Source organism: Adiantum capillus-veneris, chromosome 7 (assembly GCF_014529385.1).
Source record: "Adiantum capillus-veneris isolate H3 chromosome 7, ASM1452938v2, whole genome shotgun sequence".
NCBI lineage: Eukaryota > Viridiplantae > Streptophyta > Polypodiopsida > Polypodiales > Pteridaceae > Adiantum > Adiantum capillus-veneris.
Genome location: NC_140937.1, coordinates 60,557,961 through 60,578,331, shown reverse-complemented (window position 1 = coordinate 60,578,331; position 20,371 = coordinate 60,557,961). Strand labels below are relative to the sequence as shown.

The 20,371-nt window shown below is 44.8% G+C and overlaps 1 protein-coding gene across 1 annotated transcript in view; it reads right to left on the bottom strand.

Moving 5' to 3' along the window:
- Nucleotides 1-20,371, bottom strand: part of LOC147453940 (acetolactate synthase small subunit 2, chloroplastic-like) — an 86,930-nt gene that overhangs the window by 41,279 nt on the left and 25,280 nt on the right. The window contains exons 4-7 of the mRNA XM_086515991.1: nt 7,222-7,305; nt 6,994-7,062; nt 6,816-6,899; nt 6,589-6,744 (exon numbers count right to left, since the gene is read on the bottom strand). Of these exons, the coding sequence (XP_086372117.1) occupies nt 6,589-6,744; nt 6,816-6,899; nt 6,994-7,062; nt 7,222-7,305 (393 nt within the window). The remainder of the gene's footprint in view (nt 1-6,588; nt 6,745-6,815; nt 6,900-6,993; nt 7,063-7,221; nt 7,306-20,371) is intronic.

The following is a 20,371-nucleotide window of genomic DNA, read 5'->3' as shown; positions in this document are numbered from 1 at the left end:
ATACATGCAATGCAGCCTAATTTTCAAAATCCACACTTGATATATGTTTTACACTAACCTCTGGTCCTCCCTTTTTAAATTGAAAACCAGAGAAAACTCATAATATTCAAGAGGGTTGTAACAAGTTTGGACACCCAAGCAAGAAATCAATAGCAACACACAAACAGTGACTGCAGCAACTGATCTCTCTCTCTCTCTCTCTCTCTCTCTCTCTCTCTCTCTATATATATATATATATATATATATATATATATATATATATATATAGAGAGAGAGAGAGAGAGAGAGAAGAAGAAGAAGAAGAAGAAGAGAATTTTAACATTGTAGGAAACTATCCCAAGAGACCTTAAAGATCTATCCGACAAGGAGAATTGAACTCAAGACTTGTTATTCAAGAGGGAAATGGCATAACCAATCTACCATACTTGGGTGATAAAAAGGTTATACCATTATGCCAGACACTTTTAGAAGACAAAGCTTCTTTTACTTGTTTACATTGTGTTGAAAAATCCATTGTTTCTAACGTCATGTCTTGTACTTACTTTGATTGGAATTTTTACCAAGATGACTTGTCATACAACTACTTACGTGAGCTCAGTCATTTGCAACGATCGCCAACATTTGATACATGCTTCAACATTCGAGCGTACTCCAATTTGATATCAAACAGGTAATTTATATACCGTTTTCTTTTCTACCTTGTCTAGTCCATTGCTCACGTGTACATACATTCGCCCATGTAGGCAGCGTGTAAATGCTCATCCTGGTGGTATAGATCTGTCGATTTAGGCAGTGTGTAAATATTCATCATGGTGTCGATTCACCGATTTAGGCAACATCAATGTCCGTGCAGATCTACCGGTTTAGGTAGCACAAAACTAAATGCAGATTCGCCGGTTTGGGCAACATAATGACAGATTCGCCGATTTAGACAGCACGTCTCATTGGTGTAGATTTGTCGGTTGAGGCAACACCGATCACAAAATCATGTTGCAGTGGCTCGCCACCATTGTCCTTGGTATGATTTTGTTAACTTGGGTATATAATGACACTGCATTGAATTTGGATTTATATCTTGGATTTAAAATTGGTATTTGATGATTTCCTTTTGCAATAGTACTTATAAGATTGGAATTGAGATTTATGAGAATTGATTTACTAAACGATGAGTGACCAATTATATCCTAATTCATCAGGGTATGGCATAACGTGCTTATTCTAGTGAAATGGGACACTAGAATAGGTAGTATGTGTATGACGACATGCATAAGCAATGGTGTTTAAGTTTATTTTTTTCTTTCAATATGTGATATTTTTGACACAAAATACTAACCATTGTCTTTGAAAGTATAGTTTGCAGATTCCTATCTTCGCAACTAAGGACAGTTGCTTTCTAATGGAGAGGTATGTAATGGAAATTGATAATTGTTTATTTATTGTAGCTAACAGGTGGTAAAAGCTAAGGCTAGGCGAAGATATCACATTTTATGTACCTTTATTATTCAAGTGCTCATTATGAGCTATGGCCATTTATGCCCTCCCGACCAATGTGTTTTCATTTTTTAGCATTGGAGAATTTATAAATAAATACGTGCAAGAGGGAAATGCTCACTCTTGCACGGGGGGAGATTGAACCCAGTGCTTGTGTACTTCTCGTCTCTCCTCTTTTCTCTCTCGTCGTGCTGGAGTATGGTATCAAAGCACAGAAAGATTCTTCTTCTACAGAGGATCCGATCCTTTTTGCAACACACGGAGGTTTTTGTGAAAGAATCTTCGTGCCCCGACCCCTGATTGATTAGGCACTCCCACCCTTCGTACATCGCGCATGGGGCGCGCTCCTGTCTTCATCGCTCTGTCTTACAAAGTATAAAGCCATAAAGAATCCCAAATTACACATGGATTCTCGTGGAGAATCTAACAAAGATAACACCTCTCAGTGGGAAGGCAAAGAAAAGTTGAAATCCGGCGCTGGAACTGAAGAAAAGAATGAAGATTTGCACAAATTCTTGGTGGAAAATTCTACCAGAACGGAGTACAAACGTCAACTACAGGTTGACACATCTGTGAAAAAATTGATCAAGTACTCCATAGACCCGAGACTTGCGAAACACCTAACCAAGTCATAATACGCAATAAGAAACCTCCAAAATAGGGAGATAATCCTTCCCAACCCTACTGGATTGCAATATATTAACATATTGCTTGAGAGTTACAAAGCAACAGACGAGTGTGGAAGAAAAGGAAAGATGAAAGCAGAACTGGTACCACATTGCGTGGGGACCGACCCGAATCAGATGAACGAAAGCACAAAACTTTGTTGCACATGGGGCAAAGTGAAAGATCAGGAAGCCCTCATTTTCTTTGATGAAGGAACCAAGGCCAACTTCTTTTCACTTGAATTGGCAACTCGACTTGGAATTATGCATGACAAGCTGAGGCCACAGGCGCAGGCTGTTCTAGCGGCACCTAGACGGGATGTTGCCATTACAACGATCATCGGCAAACGTCGTTTGCAATGTCAAGGATGTTTAGGGCACGAGGACTTTTATATCATGCCTTTGGAAGGGTGTGATGTCCTCTGAGGAATCCCTTGGTACCACAAGAACAACGTCGTGGTTGAGTATTAGGCTAAGAAAGCGACTTTGACAAATGAGAAGGGCAAAGAGATTATACTTGATGAAATCCAGTTTTCTTTAATCGATTTTCTTGAAAGAACTGAATGATGATTGAAGGCCGAATATGTTTGACCTCAAAAAGGAACACCAAGATTTTCTGCAATAGAGGTTGATTGTTTCTCTGAAGGCGTACAAAGCGTGTTGCCTCCTTCACGTCCTGAAGATCACATCATTAATTCCTGGAAGTACACCACCCAACCGGTCATCTTACAGAGTTAGCTGAGGCCAAAAAAAAGAAACAATGAGCCAGAACAGATTTCCACATTACGAGAATCGATGATATACTCGACAAAGTTCAGAATTCTACTTGCCAAATTGATATGAAGAGTGGTTATCATCAAATCTGAATTGCTCCTGGAGACGTCTACAAGACAGCTTTCAGGACGACTTTTGGGATTTTTAGAGAGTTTTACAACAGGAGTACAAATGGACCGGTCGGGCCAAAATTAAGACTATCCGCGATTGACCTGACTTGAACAATGGTCCTAAAGTTAAAATCTTTTTGGGCTTGTGTTCTTACTATCGGCGGTTCATTCGGAAGTTTGCAGAGATAACTTTGCCTTTGCACTTGTTGACTCAGAAAGGTCCGCTCCGAGATGCATTGGCCCCAAAGTCTAGGACCCCTTCCGGTATTTCTTTCTTCTTGATGATTGCAAAAGTACAACGGCTAGGGATGCTCCTCCTCCGCAATTGCTCCCAAGGTAATCTGCCAGAGGGAGACCCCATGGCACTATTATATAGGTTTACATGGGCCCCTAAAAACAGGGCGCCCAATTAGCTTTTCAACTGCTCCAAAAGCTCCACGCGAAAAGCTCCTACAATGCTCATGCAAAAGCTGCCCCAGATCTAGCCATTCGGACTAACACACGGAAGCCTGTTTTTGGTTGGGCTGGTCTCTACGCATTTTTATGTCTGGCCAAGCCTTGCTCCCTTCAGTTAGCCCCTTAGGTGCCCATAAGGGCATGCCACCATCATCTCACTTGTGACATGCCCTAATCTAAACCACATTTGAAACAAATTTAGTTGTGTTTTGTGATCTAAGAACTTTCCATGTCAAACATTCTAGAAGATGAAACTCGTTCGAAATCTCTTTTAAGCTGTATTTCCTGGATTATTGAAGCTTAGTCACTAATTCCAATCTTACTTTTTTTCCCAAGAAAAAGATCCTTCTATTAGTTAATGAAACTGCCCATAGGGCTACAACCACCTCTACTAGAGAGGGTTATAGCAATCATAAGGGGAGACTCCCAATGAAAAAACACCATATGTACAATGAGGCTGCATTAGGAGATGGGAGGAGGGAAAAGCCACGCAGGTGGACGGTAGTGCCATCTGAGCCCACCCTAGACCATGGTGAAGAAAGGCCCACGGCACCAGAGTCAAAGGAAAGCCCCTCTACGCTCCCGCATGCGGTCGGAGGTCTATCTGTCCCCTGAGAGTATGGATCAGCTCTAGACAAAGATCTCGAACTCTCTGCTGGTGGTACAGGGCGAGTCTCGAAGATGCGGTAGCGGGCCCGCCAGATGAACCAAAGTGTCAGGCCGTAGATGAGCTCCCAATACTCCTCTCTCTCACTGCACCACTCCTGTGGAGTAAGCTCTGTAGCAAGCTGGAGTGTAGGTCGACCCCCTTGGATCACTATCATCCTGCTGGTGGAGGATAGCTCAAACTGTAATGTCGGGCTTGTGAGAGTGGACCAAGCAGCTGCCCCCCACGTGTACTGTCGTGTTGTGGAAAAAGCTGGCATCTGCCAAAGGACACGAAGCCAAACCTGTTGTGCCATAGAACAGCCCCAAAGACAATGACGCTGACTCTGCACATGGTGGCCACAAGCTACGCATGCTACCGAAAGACCACTATGTACAAGCCAGCTCCCCACTGCTGTAGCTCTATGTGCAACCAGCCACTGGAACAGTGTGACTCGCCGCGGCTGTCTGGCGTCCCACAACCTCGCCCAAAAAGCTGACAAGAACTCAGTTGTGAGACCCTCCTCCTGCCAATGAGGTGTTGCAACAAGACGAGCCTCTCTCCGAGCTGCCAGTATGTGACGTACCAGTCAAACAGTGTACTGAAAGAAAGGGACACCTGGATAGTCGGCTGAGGCGAAAGGGTCCCCGCCAAAACCACTCTCCAGGATCCCACTGCACTCATGCCAGTGGACAGCTCTCTCAAGCCCTCAGCCTCCAGTGGCCAATCTCAAGAGCTGTTGGGTCAAGATTTATGACACAAGTCCTCCCACAGATTCCCACAACTTAGATCCTCTGAAAACAGCATTCTGTAACCTGTGGAACCTCAACTGAAACTCGGTGTAAACGACCCTCACCTTGTAGCTGGAAAAACAGGGAAGGTACAGTCTCTGAACAAGCCCGAATTGCGATGAGGACCTCCGGTCGCGTGAAGGCCCCCATCCATCTGGGCGCTACTGACTCGAGAGGTGTGAGCCACTCAGATCGTGATGCCTCTGTGATGTCCTCACACATGCTCTGCACTCCTCTCATGCCCTGTAGTAGCTGGATGCTCTGAAGCTCCTCTGACAAGCCTGAGAACTGCAGCCACTCACCTAAGGTGTGTGCTAGACCCTCTGCTATGGGACCCCAAGAAACATGAGGCCTACTACCAACCAAGTGGCCTCTCTGAGTGCTAACCATGGGGTTCCAAACAAGGGATTATCGCAGACGCTCCTCCGTGCAAGTAGGCTGGTGCTGCTCCAGGCCTCTCCTCAACTGCTCCCAAGAGCGGAGCAAACTCACAGCAAAACGGTCCTCCAGTCTCCTGCTCAAGCCAACTCTGCGCATCTCTGTAAAAATCCATCTAGTCGAAGGTCTCCAAGGGCCTCCAGCCTGAGGCACTGTAGCACTAAGCCGTTGAGGCAAAAACTCATTCCAGGGCTCCTCCCCTAGAAGCAATCCTCTGATAACAAACTTCCCAAGAAGGGCTCTGCTCTGCTGTGCCGGGTCTATGATCTCCAACCCCCCCTGAGAACAAGGAAGAGTGATGACCTGCCAAGCCACTTTGGCCCGGGCTATCTGAGAGTCACTAATTCCAATCTGAAAGTGAAGTCATTGAATACAACCTAGGAATATGGAGTGATGAATCTAGAGTTTCATACAATGGACGAGCCCCAAAAACAAGAGGATATTGGCCATCAATCATGGAAGGAACTCACACATGGGCCACTACAATGTAGTATGTACATTGTAACCCCTCCCATGATAAGGTGCCCTAAGCTCACGGTAGCATTGACCTGAGAGTGAAAGAGAGAACAGAGAGACACAATGGTCCTATATTGCTATTGTCAGCACCCAATAGGTATCTATCTAACAACAAATGAGGGTGGAAAGTTGATCCTTGGGAGGTGAACTCCTTCACAAATGCACATAGGTTTGGACACCCTTGTAAATTGAAATTAGCTTACAACCCCAGGGTCACTCTTGCATAGACTCAAAGAGTAACTAACTTTTCAATTTTTCCTTCATGACTTGGTAAAAGCTGAACCCTCTAAAAGAGTACCCTTAGCGATTTACAGACTTTTCGCTTCAAAAGTGACAAAAGTGCTTGACAAGTTGCACAACAAAAGCAAGGGAGCAGATAAGAAAAGTCAAGAATTATGGGGCATTTTGACATATGTGGACCAACCACACGGCCACCACGATCCAGCTTCCTTCGTCACCTATACGAAGGAGTTGTAAACACCTCTCCATTGAATATGAGAGGAGAACTTGCTTAAGTTGCTCAACAAGAACTTGATCAATATTGTATTTGCTTCTACCAGCAGAGTACTGATGCAAATAGCTTCAACATGCAAGTAGAGATGTTCAAATATTAGTATCAAGGGTCACAACAAACATTCCAAATTTGATGCTCAAAAGTGATTAAACTCAACTTCCGAAAAGAGAGGCACTTAACAATAAACCTTGGAAGGCAATTCATATCTGACAGACGATGGTGAGCTTCCATCAACCAACCAGCTCTCACTTCGTGAAGTCTCACCATCACTCTCTGTTGATGAGCTGACATTCATTCTGCGCGATGGAAGACTCTGACCCAATTTTTCCCTCTTCAAGGCAATCTGCATGATCATGTTCAATAATTATAACTCTGCATGGCTTCCATTTTTCAAGGTTGCATGTACCATCCTACCTTGCCAGTCCTCGCTATCTCTTTTATCCCAAACTTGATCGTTGATCGCTGGAAAGCTGCAATTTTTCCTGGATCACCTGTTACCTGCACTTGAGCAACAGTGCCCATGCATCTTAACTCACATTTCTTTGCAAAAACTATGTTCTGTATAAAGAAACTTCACTACTAACAGCCATACCTCAATTGTTAACGAATCTTCTGACACATCTACAACTCTACCTCGGAAAATATCCACAAGCCCAAGAGCCTGAAATACCGATTTGGTGAAAAAGGAAAAACTCAAGTAAGACACAATGATCCCTTTAACACCCTGAATATATCTTGAAGCACGCATGAGCTTCAACTATAAAAATCCTCCTTCCTAACAACAAAAAACGATGGGGGTAAACAAAAAGATAACATAAACCTCAGTCCGATGGGCACTTGAAACGCTTAATTTAATAAGCATAAGTTCTCTTTCTACTCGCTGCTCCTTTGACAAGTCTTCAACCTGCCAGACACTATCCTTAATAAAAGTGGGAAGATGACAGAAAAAATAAAACAGGCACAGAAAGCATAAAACAAGCCCTACTGCAGTTTCACCATCACATACAAAACAAGAAAGCAAAACAGGACACAACTTTCTCGACAAATCAGAGTCCAATTTAGCCATTGTTCCACTTCTTTTAACTACTGTTCTTCATGGCGTCAACTAGAAATTCTTGAATGGGCCTCTCTTGGGTACTCATAATTGCCTGCCCATTTACTATGTTTTGAAGAATTGCTTCTGTCGCAACTCCATTCAAGTTATTCCTTCAACTCCCCCAAAGAAGATCATTGATTGCTGGTGGTCATACATCGTCTTGAATCTACACCATGTCGTCCTGACCCCTCCAGAGTACTGCATGAAGAATACATCAACCACGAGAGGGCCCCGGTCTCACTAGATCTGCTGGAAATCTCCAGGGGGCTATAACGAAGATTTCACGTGTACATCTAACCCTGTGTGCGTGTAACTCCTACACCTAGGATTAAGGACTGACTAGGAAGTGCCCTGGCACCTTGTGAGCTTGTACCCACGGCATGCATGTTCAAGCACTTTAGAGTAGTTGCATACCCTCTAATTGCACATGAGCACAGCCAATGTCTGCTAGGTGTAGACATTGGGGAGTGTTTCCATGCCCTAGGTAGTATCAGCATGTGAAGCACCTCTTATTAAGGGTTTTTTAACTCATTAATAAGTGACATATTAGCAATATTTTAGCAAGTCGTGGGATGTCAAATTGCCCTGCTCAGCCAAGGATTGGTTCCCTATATAGATGACCCCAAGGTCACCATTCTCAGGATCAGAACAGCAGTACGTTCTCATGGGCAGCCAGCCCATAGTACCCATCAGCCCTCTAGAGTTTTTGGCTAGCAGTCCCCCTTCAGCACCCTGGCGTTTTGCCCAGCATCAGCCTTCAGCTATCATCGCCCTCTTCTTCGGCACACCCATCCCCCAACCTAGAGTTTTCAGCCATATCCAGCAGGACCAGCAGATCGTCAGCATTTTCAACAGCACTCTTCATCAGCATCAGCCAGCCCATCGGCATTTTGTTCCAGATCAGCCGCAGCATCGGATCAGCCTCCCACACATCATCAGTACCTCTTCAGCACCCTGGCGTTTTGCCCAGCATCAGCTTTCAGCTATCATCGCCCTCTTCTTCAACACACCCATCCCCCAACCTAGAGTTTTCAGCCATATCCAGCAGGACCAGCAGATCATCAGCATTTTCAGCCAGCACTCTTCATCAGCATCAGCCAGCCCATCGGCGTTTTGTTCCAGATCAGCCTCCTGCACATCATCAGTGCCAGCATTTTCAGTTTTCAGCTCATCATCAACACCCGCATTAGCAAATCAACCCATAGCCTCGTCGCCAATAGCACATCCCTTCAGAATCCCTAGCATTTTGCATTTCCAACCCTTAGCCTCTCAGATCCAAGCATCTAACCCCAAGATCCCATCAGCATCCCGGGCCATTGTATCAACATTTATACAATCTTAAGCAAATACCTCTCTAGCGAGAGAGAGAGAGAGAGGGGCCCCTTGGAGAGGGCTTTTGGGATCCCATATGGTGTGAGTCTCCTTTCTCTCTCCCCTTCGTGCACAAAACCTCACTCACAGTATCTCTCATTTCTTTTTCAAAGAGTCTTCGTAATTTTGCTTGTATGAGATTGCACGTAACCCAAGCCCACTTGGGCGTGTCAATCCCTCTAACCTATGTTTTTGAAGAGTGACAGGTAAGCCAGAAAAGAAGGGCTTGTGCAACCTCCTGGTCGTTCCTCTTTCCACTCATTGAGAGCGGATCTTGCACATTGCGGCAGGCCAATCGACGTGAGGTGGAAAAAAGCAACTTTGGTGTGAGCGCAAGGCCACTAAGAGGTGCACCCGCAGGAAGGAGTTGTAAGGTGCAGCGGAAGTGAATGTTGATAGTGCTCAGGATGAGTGCTCCGAACTGTGCTCAAGGGTTCCTTTTACTTACGGAAGGGAGAGCCTTTTGTTCCTTTAGAGAGAGAGTGCAACAATCACAAACAAAGTGAATGCTACTGTGAATGAAAGTGCTGAGACTGAGAGAAAGAGAGAGAAGAATACGACACCAAACGGTTCTCAAACCGTCCTCCAAGGGCCCCCCTCTCTATGGCGAGAGAGGTCTATGCTATAGATTGCACAAATCTCGTAAAATGGTCTCGATGCAATGGACTTGTCGATGATGTCGACGACAATGATGACGACAATGAGGACGGGCTGAAAACTGAAAATGCTAGGGCTGAAATGCTGAAATCTGGGAAACGCTGACTTTCTGCAGAACACTGACACTACGTCAACGAGGATGGCGAGGACGACTCCTCGACGATAATGCGCTGAAAACGCAAATGTTGAAATCTGAAAACAACGGTCTGAAACTGTAAACGCAGGCTGATCCGACAGTACGACGCAAGGTGGTACCATACGTAATGTACGGTACGTATCTGTACATCGTTCTGTATGGATAAATGTACATAAAAATACGTACCTTTGTAAGGATCGTGTAAAACATACATTAAACATTTGTATCTAGTGACAAAAGAACAATGAAAAACCTTCAAGCATTCATCAATAGAAGTACCTGCTCACAATTGAACAATGAAAGTGCACATACTACATAATAAAGAGTCAGAAGTGTGAACATAACATTGCTTCAAGTAGCCCATAACTGCTATAAGGAGCGACCCACACTCATGACAAATGTCAAGCCAAAATGGCTCCTAATAAAGCATACATAAATAAAAACACCCTACTGAAATATGTGAAAAATTATGGACCCTGGTAGCTGCCATGAGGCCGTCAAAAAAAAAAAAAAAACATACAGTACGGACATGCCGTACTGTACGTACTGTACGGATCAGCACGTACAGACTGGTCCAACCTTGGTACAGCGAGGATCTGTTGCGGATAGGTGAGATATGCAAAGCTAGGGGCTGATTCTGCAAAGGTTAAGGGTTGAAAACTGAAAACGCTACCTGACTTGGCTGGATCTGACTACGAAAACTGCAAACGCTAGGTCTAGTCTGCAACTAAAAACGCCAAAAAACGTTGGGGCTGATCTGCAATAGAAAACACTAGGGCTGCTCTTGTGGCTGAAAATGCTAGAGCTCTCTGTCGATCTTGGTGAGAAGATGCACCGCAAGTTGACGGAACTTCTTCTGCTGCCTCTTCTGACTGTAGTGAGAGCCCCCTCTTCCCCTTATATAGCCATCTCATGTTGGGTCGAGCAAGCTCCCCTCCAGCCCCACGACCCTGGAAAATGGTGCTTTTAATAAATAAAATGTCAAATTGCCCGTTAAATATTCTGCCCCCAAACTAACCGGAATTTGGACATGCTGCTTGGGTACTGGGTGTGCACTCAGAGGATATGCAACTTCTCTTAAGTGTCTGGACATGCACGGCCTACGCAGAGGCTCACAAGGGTGTCAAAACACTTCCTAGGCTAACCTGGACCCTAGACCTGAGATAGCTTATCCACATGCACATAGGGTTAGATGTGCACGGGACATCCCCTCCTTTTTTAAATGAGGTACTGCTGCATGGCTTCCTTGTAGATTGCCAACAACTTTGGATAATCTTTGAAAAATTCTTCATCGACCCACACTGCCTCGTGGGTTCCTCGATCCTTGAACTTCAAAAAATAATGTCTGACTTGCTTCTTTGAACCATGGCGAAACCGATGCAACAAGATCTGCTCCAGTTCCATGACTTCGGCTTCATCGATGATATCTGGTTCTTCTTCTTCAGAAATGTCCGTTGGAGGTGTACTTTGAAACACTTTCAACCAAGAAACATGGAAAACATTGTGCATTGACCATGAGTTAGGCAATTGTAATTTCATAGAAACCTCATTGATCTTTTTAATGACAGGAAATGGACCATACATTCTGAAAGACAACTTAGGACACTTCTTTCTGACTTGCTTAAGACGTTGCTTCATGATTCTCAAATAGACACGATCCCCTTCCTTGATAGTAACATCCTGACAATGCTTGTTAGCCTGTCATGAGTAAGATTCCTGAGCCTTACTTAGCCGAACCTTTACACTCTCAGAAATCTCATCCAACGACTGACTTTCAGCATTGGCATCAAGCATTTGACTGACCGGGCGAGTCAAAAGTGACTGGAACGGATGGCCAAAAGCTGCCTCATACGGAGTTCTACCAATGGTAGAGGAATAAGAGTCATTCAAAATTGCTTGGACCAATGGGAGATAGAGCTCCCAGTGAGACTGTTGATCATGCACATATGACTTCAAAACATCAAAAGCCAATTGATTGTAAATTTCTGTTTGACCATCCGATTGTGGATGAAAAGCGGATGAAAATTTTAACTTTGTGCCAAAATTTTCGAAGAGAGCTCGCCAAAAATTTCACGTGAACTTAACATCCCTATCTGAAACGATTGACTTTGGCAAAGCACAGAGGGGGAACCAATGCTTAATGAAACCATGCTACATCCTCTGCAGTGACTGTGGCCTTACAAGGAATCAACATGCAAAATTTACTAAAACGGTCAACAATTGTCAAACATTGAGTGTTCCTTGAATGCAAACTAGGTGGAAGGTTAGTCACAAAATCCATAGAAATGTCCTAAAAAGGCCCGTCGGGAATAGGCAGCATTAGCAAGAGGCCTTACTGCTTACCCCAAGGAGCTTTTACTTTTTGACAAATGGTGCATTGTGTGACATAACAAAACACATCTTTTTGCATTTTAGGCCAATAAAAGAATGTTTCTATCTTTTCCAAAGTGGTGTTCATTCCCTTGTGCCCACCCGTGAGAGAGTCACGAGCATCGTGCAATATGGTTGTCCTGAGAGAGAACAACACACATAGACGATGACGAAAATACAACCTTCACGAATGAGATAGTTGCTGGGCCCTTCAGGAGCAAGAGCCTGCAACCATTGCTTACAAAATTCGGAGTCCGCATGCTGGTTCTTCATGCTGTCGAAAGCGACACCCTGAATAGAAATTGTGAATCTCGACTCAAGAGCCAAGATCTGTCCTTTGCGACTTAACGCATCTACAACAGGGTTAGCTTTACCAGGCACATACTCAATCAAATCACCAAATTGCTCAAAAAATTGTGACCACCGTGCTTAGCGATCACTCCAATGTGCACTAGACATAGACTGGAGCCACTTGAGAGCTTGATGATCTATGCGAACTATGAACTCTCTACCATACAAAAAATGCTTCCAATGCTTGAGAGAGTGAATGATAAACAGGAAGTTCTTTGTCATAAACTGAATAATTGTTTTCGGCACTATTTAACTTCTGACTGAGAAATGCAACTAGACGGCCATGTTGCTGAGGCACAGCACCTATTGCGACATTGCTCGCATCCGTCCATACCTCAAAGGGGTCGTCCCAAGAGGCAAGGATGAGACATGGCGCTTCTATCACCGCAACCTTGAGAGCTGCGAAAGCCTCAACGGCTACCTCAGACAAAACCACGCGCTGTCGGCGAGTTTTAGCTCCTTTCAAAACATCTATCATGGGTGCTGGGTGCGGCAATGCGTGCAAAATTCTTTGTGTGAACTATATGCATGACATAAATCTGGGTAAATCCCAATTACGTACATGTTCTACCTTCGCAGGATTGACCTTGACACCTTCTACAGAAATGATATAAACCAAATAAGTAGCTTTAGTGAGGAAAAATTCAGATTTCTCAACTGCAATGTACAGCCAACACTCATCCAAACAGGCTAAAACCCTTTCTACATCCTTTTCATGTTGTTCCCACGATGCAGAGAAAATGAGAATATCATCAAGAAAGATAAAAACACACACGCCAATCATATCGCCAAAACGGCCTACCATGAGACGGTTGAATGTACCCACGGCACCTGTCAACCCAAAAGGCATAACCGCATACTCCCATTGCCCTCACTCTGTGCGAAAGGCGGTCTTATAGATATCGCCTTTGAATACCCTTACTTGATGGTATCCACTTTTGAGATCGACCTTGCTAAAAACCTTTGCCCATTGAGTCTATGGATAATATACTCAATGTGAGACATCGGAAACTTGTTCTTGACGGTCATCTCGTTCAGAGCCCTTTAATCGACACACAAACGAGACAAACCATCCTTCTTGCAAACAAATAAAATAGGAGCAACAAAAGGACTTACACTAGGACGTAAGAATCCCCTGGCCACCAACTTTGTGACATTGATAACATCAACCTTCCTTTGCATAAATGATTTGTTCATCTGGCATTATGTGTCCTCTTATAATTCCTTGTGCAGCTTTTTCATCTAGGGTTAGCTTAGGTTTAGGTGGTGTTGTCTTAGGACATGCCTTCTTTATATAACCCTTGACGTGACATTGATAACATCGACCTTCCTTTGCATAAATGATTTGTTCATCTGGTGTTATGTGTCCTCTTATAATTCCTTGTGCAGCTTTTTCATCTAGGGTTAGCTTAGGTTTAGCAGGTGTTTTAGCTTTACCCTTAAATTCATTTTGAGAGTTCTTTTCCTAAGGATTAGAGGAAGATGGGCTAGAAGAGTTACCCTTTTTACCGTTCTATGGGTTCTGAGGAATCTGTGTCACAAGACGGGCACCACGTGCCAATAGAAAAGAACAGACTGAACAGACTTTTAGCACTTCAATAACAACTGAACTGACAGAGAGAGAAGACACGTGACACGGGATGGCGCAATTCCACCCCAGAGAGTGTTGGCCCCAAACCTTGGCACCCCTTTCAATATTTCTTTATATTGAATCAACAATGTACAAGCCGGTACTCCAAACTCTGCACCTTCTCCAGGAAGCATGCCAGAGAATGAGCCCTAACCTAGGTCCTTGGCCTAAAAAGCAATTACAGTGAAAAGCCTTCAAACTCAAAAGCATCTGGTCCAAAACCAAAGCCAAAAAGCTACCAACGCAATTTACAAAAATCCGTACAATCTTGCCATATCAGCATTGCCAACGTGAAAAGCGAAAATCCGTACAGTTTTGCCACATCATCAGCCAACGTGATTTTCGAAAATCTGCCACATCATCAACCTGCTTCACAAGTTCTTGTGTGTGTGTGTGTGTGGGTCCTGCTTTATTTCCTTTACTTTTGTTACTTGTTCTTCTTAGGGTTTAGGCCCCTCGACCAGCATCTGCAAGTTGGCTCCATTCTTTAGTCTTTGACACGTCCGCAGTTTGTAACATCTCTCCTTCTTGAGAGAGAGTAATCGTCCGCGATTACAGCAAATCTGCAAAACAACTCAAATTAGCTCAAAAATTTCCAAGGGTCATTCCGAGGAACAATCAGTTTGCTCTTTTTGTTACGGAGTTAGCTTCTCCTTTCGGCTCTTTTGATCAAGGGGTTAGCTTCTCCTTTTGAATCTTTTGATCACAGAGTTAGCTTCTGCTTTCGTCCAGATCGGAACTCTTGATATTCCGGCGTAGTAAAATTAGCAATCACACCCAGACCGTACTGATCTTCCACGAGTGTCTTGATGCACTAAAATTACATATCCACACAATCTCATCCAATTAGGAATATTCACTAGTTGGCACATCACAATGCAACACAAATGCTTACATATGCATGTTACAAGACACAACAAACAGCACCGCTGAGCACTCCCCCGAGACAAACGGTCTACGGTATGAAGCTACTCAACAACTACCTCATCACTCCCCCCGCAAATAACCTAAAAAGGTCCGGGCCATGAGCTCAAAGGACTGTACAACCAAACGCTCCCCAGATCGCAGTCTGCGTCGCTTGGAGGTTCAAGCATACAACCAAACGCTTCCCAAGCATCGGCTTGCGTCGTTCAGAGGTTTTCTAGCATACAACGGAACACTCCTCGGGCATCAGCCTGCGTTGTTCCGAGGTTCAAACAATACCAAAACAGTATTTCTCACTTCTCCACCCGGGAGTAAAATCGCCAATCATTGAAACCAGTATTAAAACCAAAGTCAAACAATTCAAATCAGCACCAAGACAAGTTTAAAACAGATAGCATCCATTTCAAACAAATTTCAAACAATACTTTCTTAAACAATGTTCAAAAGTATCTAACTAGAAAACAACTAGAGAGGTCATTCAGGGTTTTGTTCGGACAACCGAACTTTGAGGACAACGGACTTGCCCTTCTGCATCACGGTGATGGTTTGGTTCCGGACCTGGAGAGTTGCACTCATTCTTGGACATGCCCCAGAGAACGTCGCAATTGCCCAACTTCATAATGTGGAAATCGGCTTTTCCATGATAATCTTGTATAGTCACTGGAAGTGCACCAATGAGCGGTACCACTTTCTGAGTTTGCCCCGTGGCTAGCTCAGCTTCAATTTCTCCACCCTCTGCATCACAATCAAAGTGCATCTGCTTCAAGAATTCTGGATGGATGAAGTTCTCCATAGCTCCGGGGTCAAAGAAAATAAGGGCTTTCAAGCCGTTGACTTTTCCATAAGCTCTGCATAATTCATAAAAACTCTCCAGGTGTATACCATAGATATCGAGTACTAGTCCAATAGCAGGTCTAGCCTTCTTGGCCGGAGGTGGCCCCAGGGATCTGCCTGTCGTGGGAGCAGAAGGTTGCACTGAGGACGTCGAGGCTCGCTCAGGACATGTATTGAACGTATGCCTTGTTTGGAAACATTCGAAGCATCGGCCTTCTTGTAACAAGGCATCTCGTTGACGTTGTGTCAGACGAGGCCGTTGAGGTTGGTTTTCACGGGATTCCCAAGAATTTGTCTGTTGTTGCCAAGAGTTCTGGTTAGTGGCCAGAGGTTCTTCTGTAGTAAACTCCAACTTTCCTTTCATGAGCTTGTAGCCGACCGTGGCATGGTCCATAAGCTCTTGCATGGTAGAGACTTGCTTGGAGAGACAATATTCCTGCAATGGTGATGGTAGTCCAATGGTGTTGTCACGTGACACATCCCAACCCTATGTGTCCGTGGACAAGCTACACCACAGCAAGGTTCAGTCAATCCGATCAAGTTAGATTAGCAGTGATCTGGCACTTTTGTGAGTCTATTCGTAGACCGTGCATGCCCAGTCACTTAGCATAGATGCATATCCTCCGGTTGCACACAGCATGATCATCGGAATTCCCATCAGAATCCATTAGCATCAGTTAGGGGTATTTTCCAGTGCATTTAGCCTATTTTCCTATTTATTGGGATTTTCACTTATTATTTTTAAGTGACTTTCCAACAAAAGTAGGTAGGGCAACTTTGCTAAGTTAATATATAAGCAAACCAAAGTTCACACTTTCCGGCAAAAGAGGCAGCAGGAGCTTCCCGCTCAACAGGCAACTTCTCAACAGTACCCCCCAGCACCCCCAGCGTTTGGATCCAATCCTCGTTGGGCAAGACACCACCCTCAGACCATCCCTAGCGTTTTTGCATCAACACCCAAGCCTTAGCGTTTTGGGATCTCAAATCTTCATCACCTACAAGCGGCCCCCATCTCTAGCGTTTTGGAATCGTTAAACAAATCAGCCATATCAGCGTTTTGTGTAGCGTTTTCAGCCTGGAACCCACAGCAAGGGCAGCGTTTTCAGCAAGCACAATAACAGGTACAGATCAGCCCTTAGAACTGCAATAAGCCAGCGTTTTCAGCCAAGGCAGCTTCTTCAAAAACGCAGCCTTGAACCCTGTTTTCCAGCATTTTGTTCAGCCCTAAATTCCTCGTCAAAACAGGGAATTTCAGCCATGTGAATCAGCCCTAAGACCTCTCAGAACCACAGAAGTTGCCCCTTTTGACAGCAGATAGAAGTACACCAATTCAGCCCCAAAACAGTCCAAGAAACTCAGCAACTAGAAGATCTCAGATTTCAGCCAAGTCGTCGCCGTCACCGTCGTCGTCGTCATCGGCATAGTCCCATTGCATCAGTCCATTGCATTCACATTGTACACCTTTGTGCAATCAAAGTAGACCACTCTCGCCGACGAGAGTCTTCGGAGGAGGGTTTTACAACCTCTCGGTGTCGTATCTCTTCTCTCTCCTTCTCTCGGTCTCATTCACTTGCACGCACAATCCACTCACTTTGTTCGTGACCACAGCACTCTACAAGACGGAAAGCTCTCTCTTTCCCTAAGAACTAAAAGGAACCTTGAGCAATAAAGATCACTAATCTTGAGAAAATACAACATTCATTCCGCTGCACCTAACAGTTGTAGCGTTCGCACTGGTCCTCCAAGGGAATGAACTTGAAAGGACACCGGAAGGTACACGTCGAGAAACCTTTGGTTACAGTCATCCATGGTTTCGGTGGCAAGCATTTTCAAGTTACCCCACTATGCCAAAATCCGGACTTTAAACATCGAAGTCATGTAACTACGTGCAAAAATTTTCTTGAAAGCTTGCCAAGTCCTTGGAGCATGCAGTTGTCACAATTGAACTCCACCATTGCATAGCATTATCTTTAAGAAATCCCGTTGCTCGAGAAATCTTGGATTCTTCTGTACACTTCCCCAAAGTATAGATGTTGTCGAATTGTTGTAGGAACTGCAATGCTTTCTTGCGATCTTTCACCCCGGAAAAACTGAAAAATTTGAATGTCGTGCCACCATCTTTGAAATCTTTGGATTAGTTAGGCGCATATCCCGGGTATGGATAATAAGGGTATCCATATGGGCTCCAACCATTGTAGCCTGGTGGCGGTGGTGGTGGAGGTCGGGGCAATGGCGGTGGCAAAGGCGGATCAGGGTCAGATGGCTGCACCATATTTTTGAAGACTCCCCCGATTGGAACAGACGGCTAAGAAGGTTGTCGGTTGGAAGCTCTCGTACTTTCTGGTGTCGGAGGAGGTACCACATGGGGCATCAGAGGAGGTAACATGTAGCTCAAATTGTTGAAAACTTTGCAGCATCGGAGGATTCTACTAAGGATGCCGCGAAAGAATGTCGGGAAGCTCGTTGAGCAAAAACTGCAAATATTTGCTAAATCCATGAATTCCAAGTCTTGGGTTCTTTATGGCTTATGCCCTGTAAGACGCAGCGATGAAGACGGGAGCACGCTCGATGCGCGATGAAGTAAGGATGGGAGTGGCTATAAGTCCGGGTTGGAGGGCGAAGACACCTCGAATAAAGTCTCTGATTTGCTCTGTTTGCTCTTTTGTGGGACCGGTGTGTTTTCAGAAAAGCACACGCCTGATGCTCTGATACCATTGTCACAAGACGAGCACCACGTGCCAATAGGAAAGAATAGACTGAATAGACTTTTCGCACTTCAATAACAACTGAACTGACAGAGAGAGACGACACGCGACACGGAGTGGCGGAATTCCACCCCAGAGAGTATTGGCCCCAAACCTTGGCGCCCCTTCCGGTATTTCTTTATATTGCATCAACAATATACAAACCGGTACTCCAGACTCTCCACCTTCTCCAGGAAGCATGTCGAAGAATGAGCCATAACCTCATACTTAAAGGCCCTTGGCCTAAAAAGCAATTACAGTGAAAAGCCTTCAAACTCAAAAGCATCCAGTCCAAAAGCAAAGCCAAAAAGCTGCCAACACAATTTACGAAAATCCGTACAATCCTGCCACGTCAGCACCGCCAGCGTGAAAAGCGGAAATCCGTACAGTTCTGCCACGTCATCAGCCAAAGTGATTTTCGAAAATCTCCCACGTCATCAGCCTGCTTCGCGAGTTCTTGTGTGTGTGTGTGAGTCCTGCTTTACTTCCTTCATGTCACTTGGGGCCCCATCAGACGGGGTCTCCATAAGTTGGGAGGACTTTTCTGTTACTTGTTCTTCTTAGGGTTTAGGCCCCTCGGCCGGCATCCGCAAGTTGGCTCCATTCTTTAGGCTTTCACACGTCAACAGTTTGTGACAATCTGAGAGGTATTGTGAAAAGACTTGTTCTCCTTGGCCTTTTTTTTGTTGTGCTTCATCTCCTGTGCGAGAGCAATTGCTACCGCCTTGTTGAGATCTATGGGATCGAGTACTTCGACATCAAACTTGATATACTCATCCAACCTGAAAAGGAATGCCTCTTTGCGCTCAACATTCGATTTGGGTGCCGAGCTGCAAAATACGGTTAGAGAAAGACATAATTGGCATACCATTTTGCTTGAGATTGCGTCAATCTTCTTTCGACCACGCTAATTACTGAGGTAGCATAAACCGCGCCTTGAGCTTGTCTTGGAAGTCGGCCCAATTAAAAGAAAGGGGCACGTCTTCCTCAGCTCCCTCTAGATGCGCGGCCAACTGTGCCTCTTGCCATGCATGATACCAATTAATGGCATCATCGGCAAGATACATGGCTGTCGTCAAAACTTTGCTAGTTCCTGTTTTCTTAGTCGTTGCAAAGTAAGCATTAAATTGATGCAACCAAGAATGAATAACATTAGCATCCATCTCATTGTCATACTTACTGAACGTCAACTTCTCAGTGACTCGATTGTTGGAGTCCGCATCTCTACTTGTGCTACCTGATGAACAACCCACATCCTTGATTGGCTCGGATTTTGAGGTGAGTACCTATAGGACCAACTCTTGAATGCGTTGGTCTCTGCACCTCACGCTCTAACTCCATAGCCGCTATGCGTTGAGCTTCACGTGCTTACTCACGCTCAAGCTCCATAGCTGCCCTTCTTTCTTCGCGGTCGCGATCCATGGTGGCGCATTGCGCCTCTTGTTGTAGCATCATGTCCATCATCGACTTGACCAAAGCCTCCATAGGATTTGGTGCAATCCATGGCGTAGATGGGGATGGGAGAAGATCAGGGAACAATCCTCTTGGTGTAGAAACTTCTTCTTCACCAACTCCACTTTCATCACCTTCACACAAAGTAAACATTCCGCTTCGCACGATGACCATACACTGAGATCTTGGGTACTTAAATTCTTGAGGAACTTGGGTTCTTGAAGTTCTTGAGTTCTTTAGCTTGCAATCGGTGTTTGAGAAAGCTTTTCTCTTACCCAAGCTCAACTCTTTCTTGCGGGCGCACCCCTTGGCGGCCTTGCGCTCACACCAAAGTTGCTTCTTCCCACCTCACGTCGATTGGCCGGCCGCTAAGTGCACAGTCCGCTCTTAATGAGTGAAAAAAGC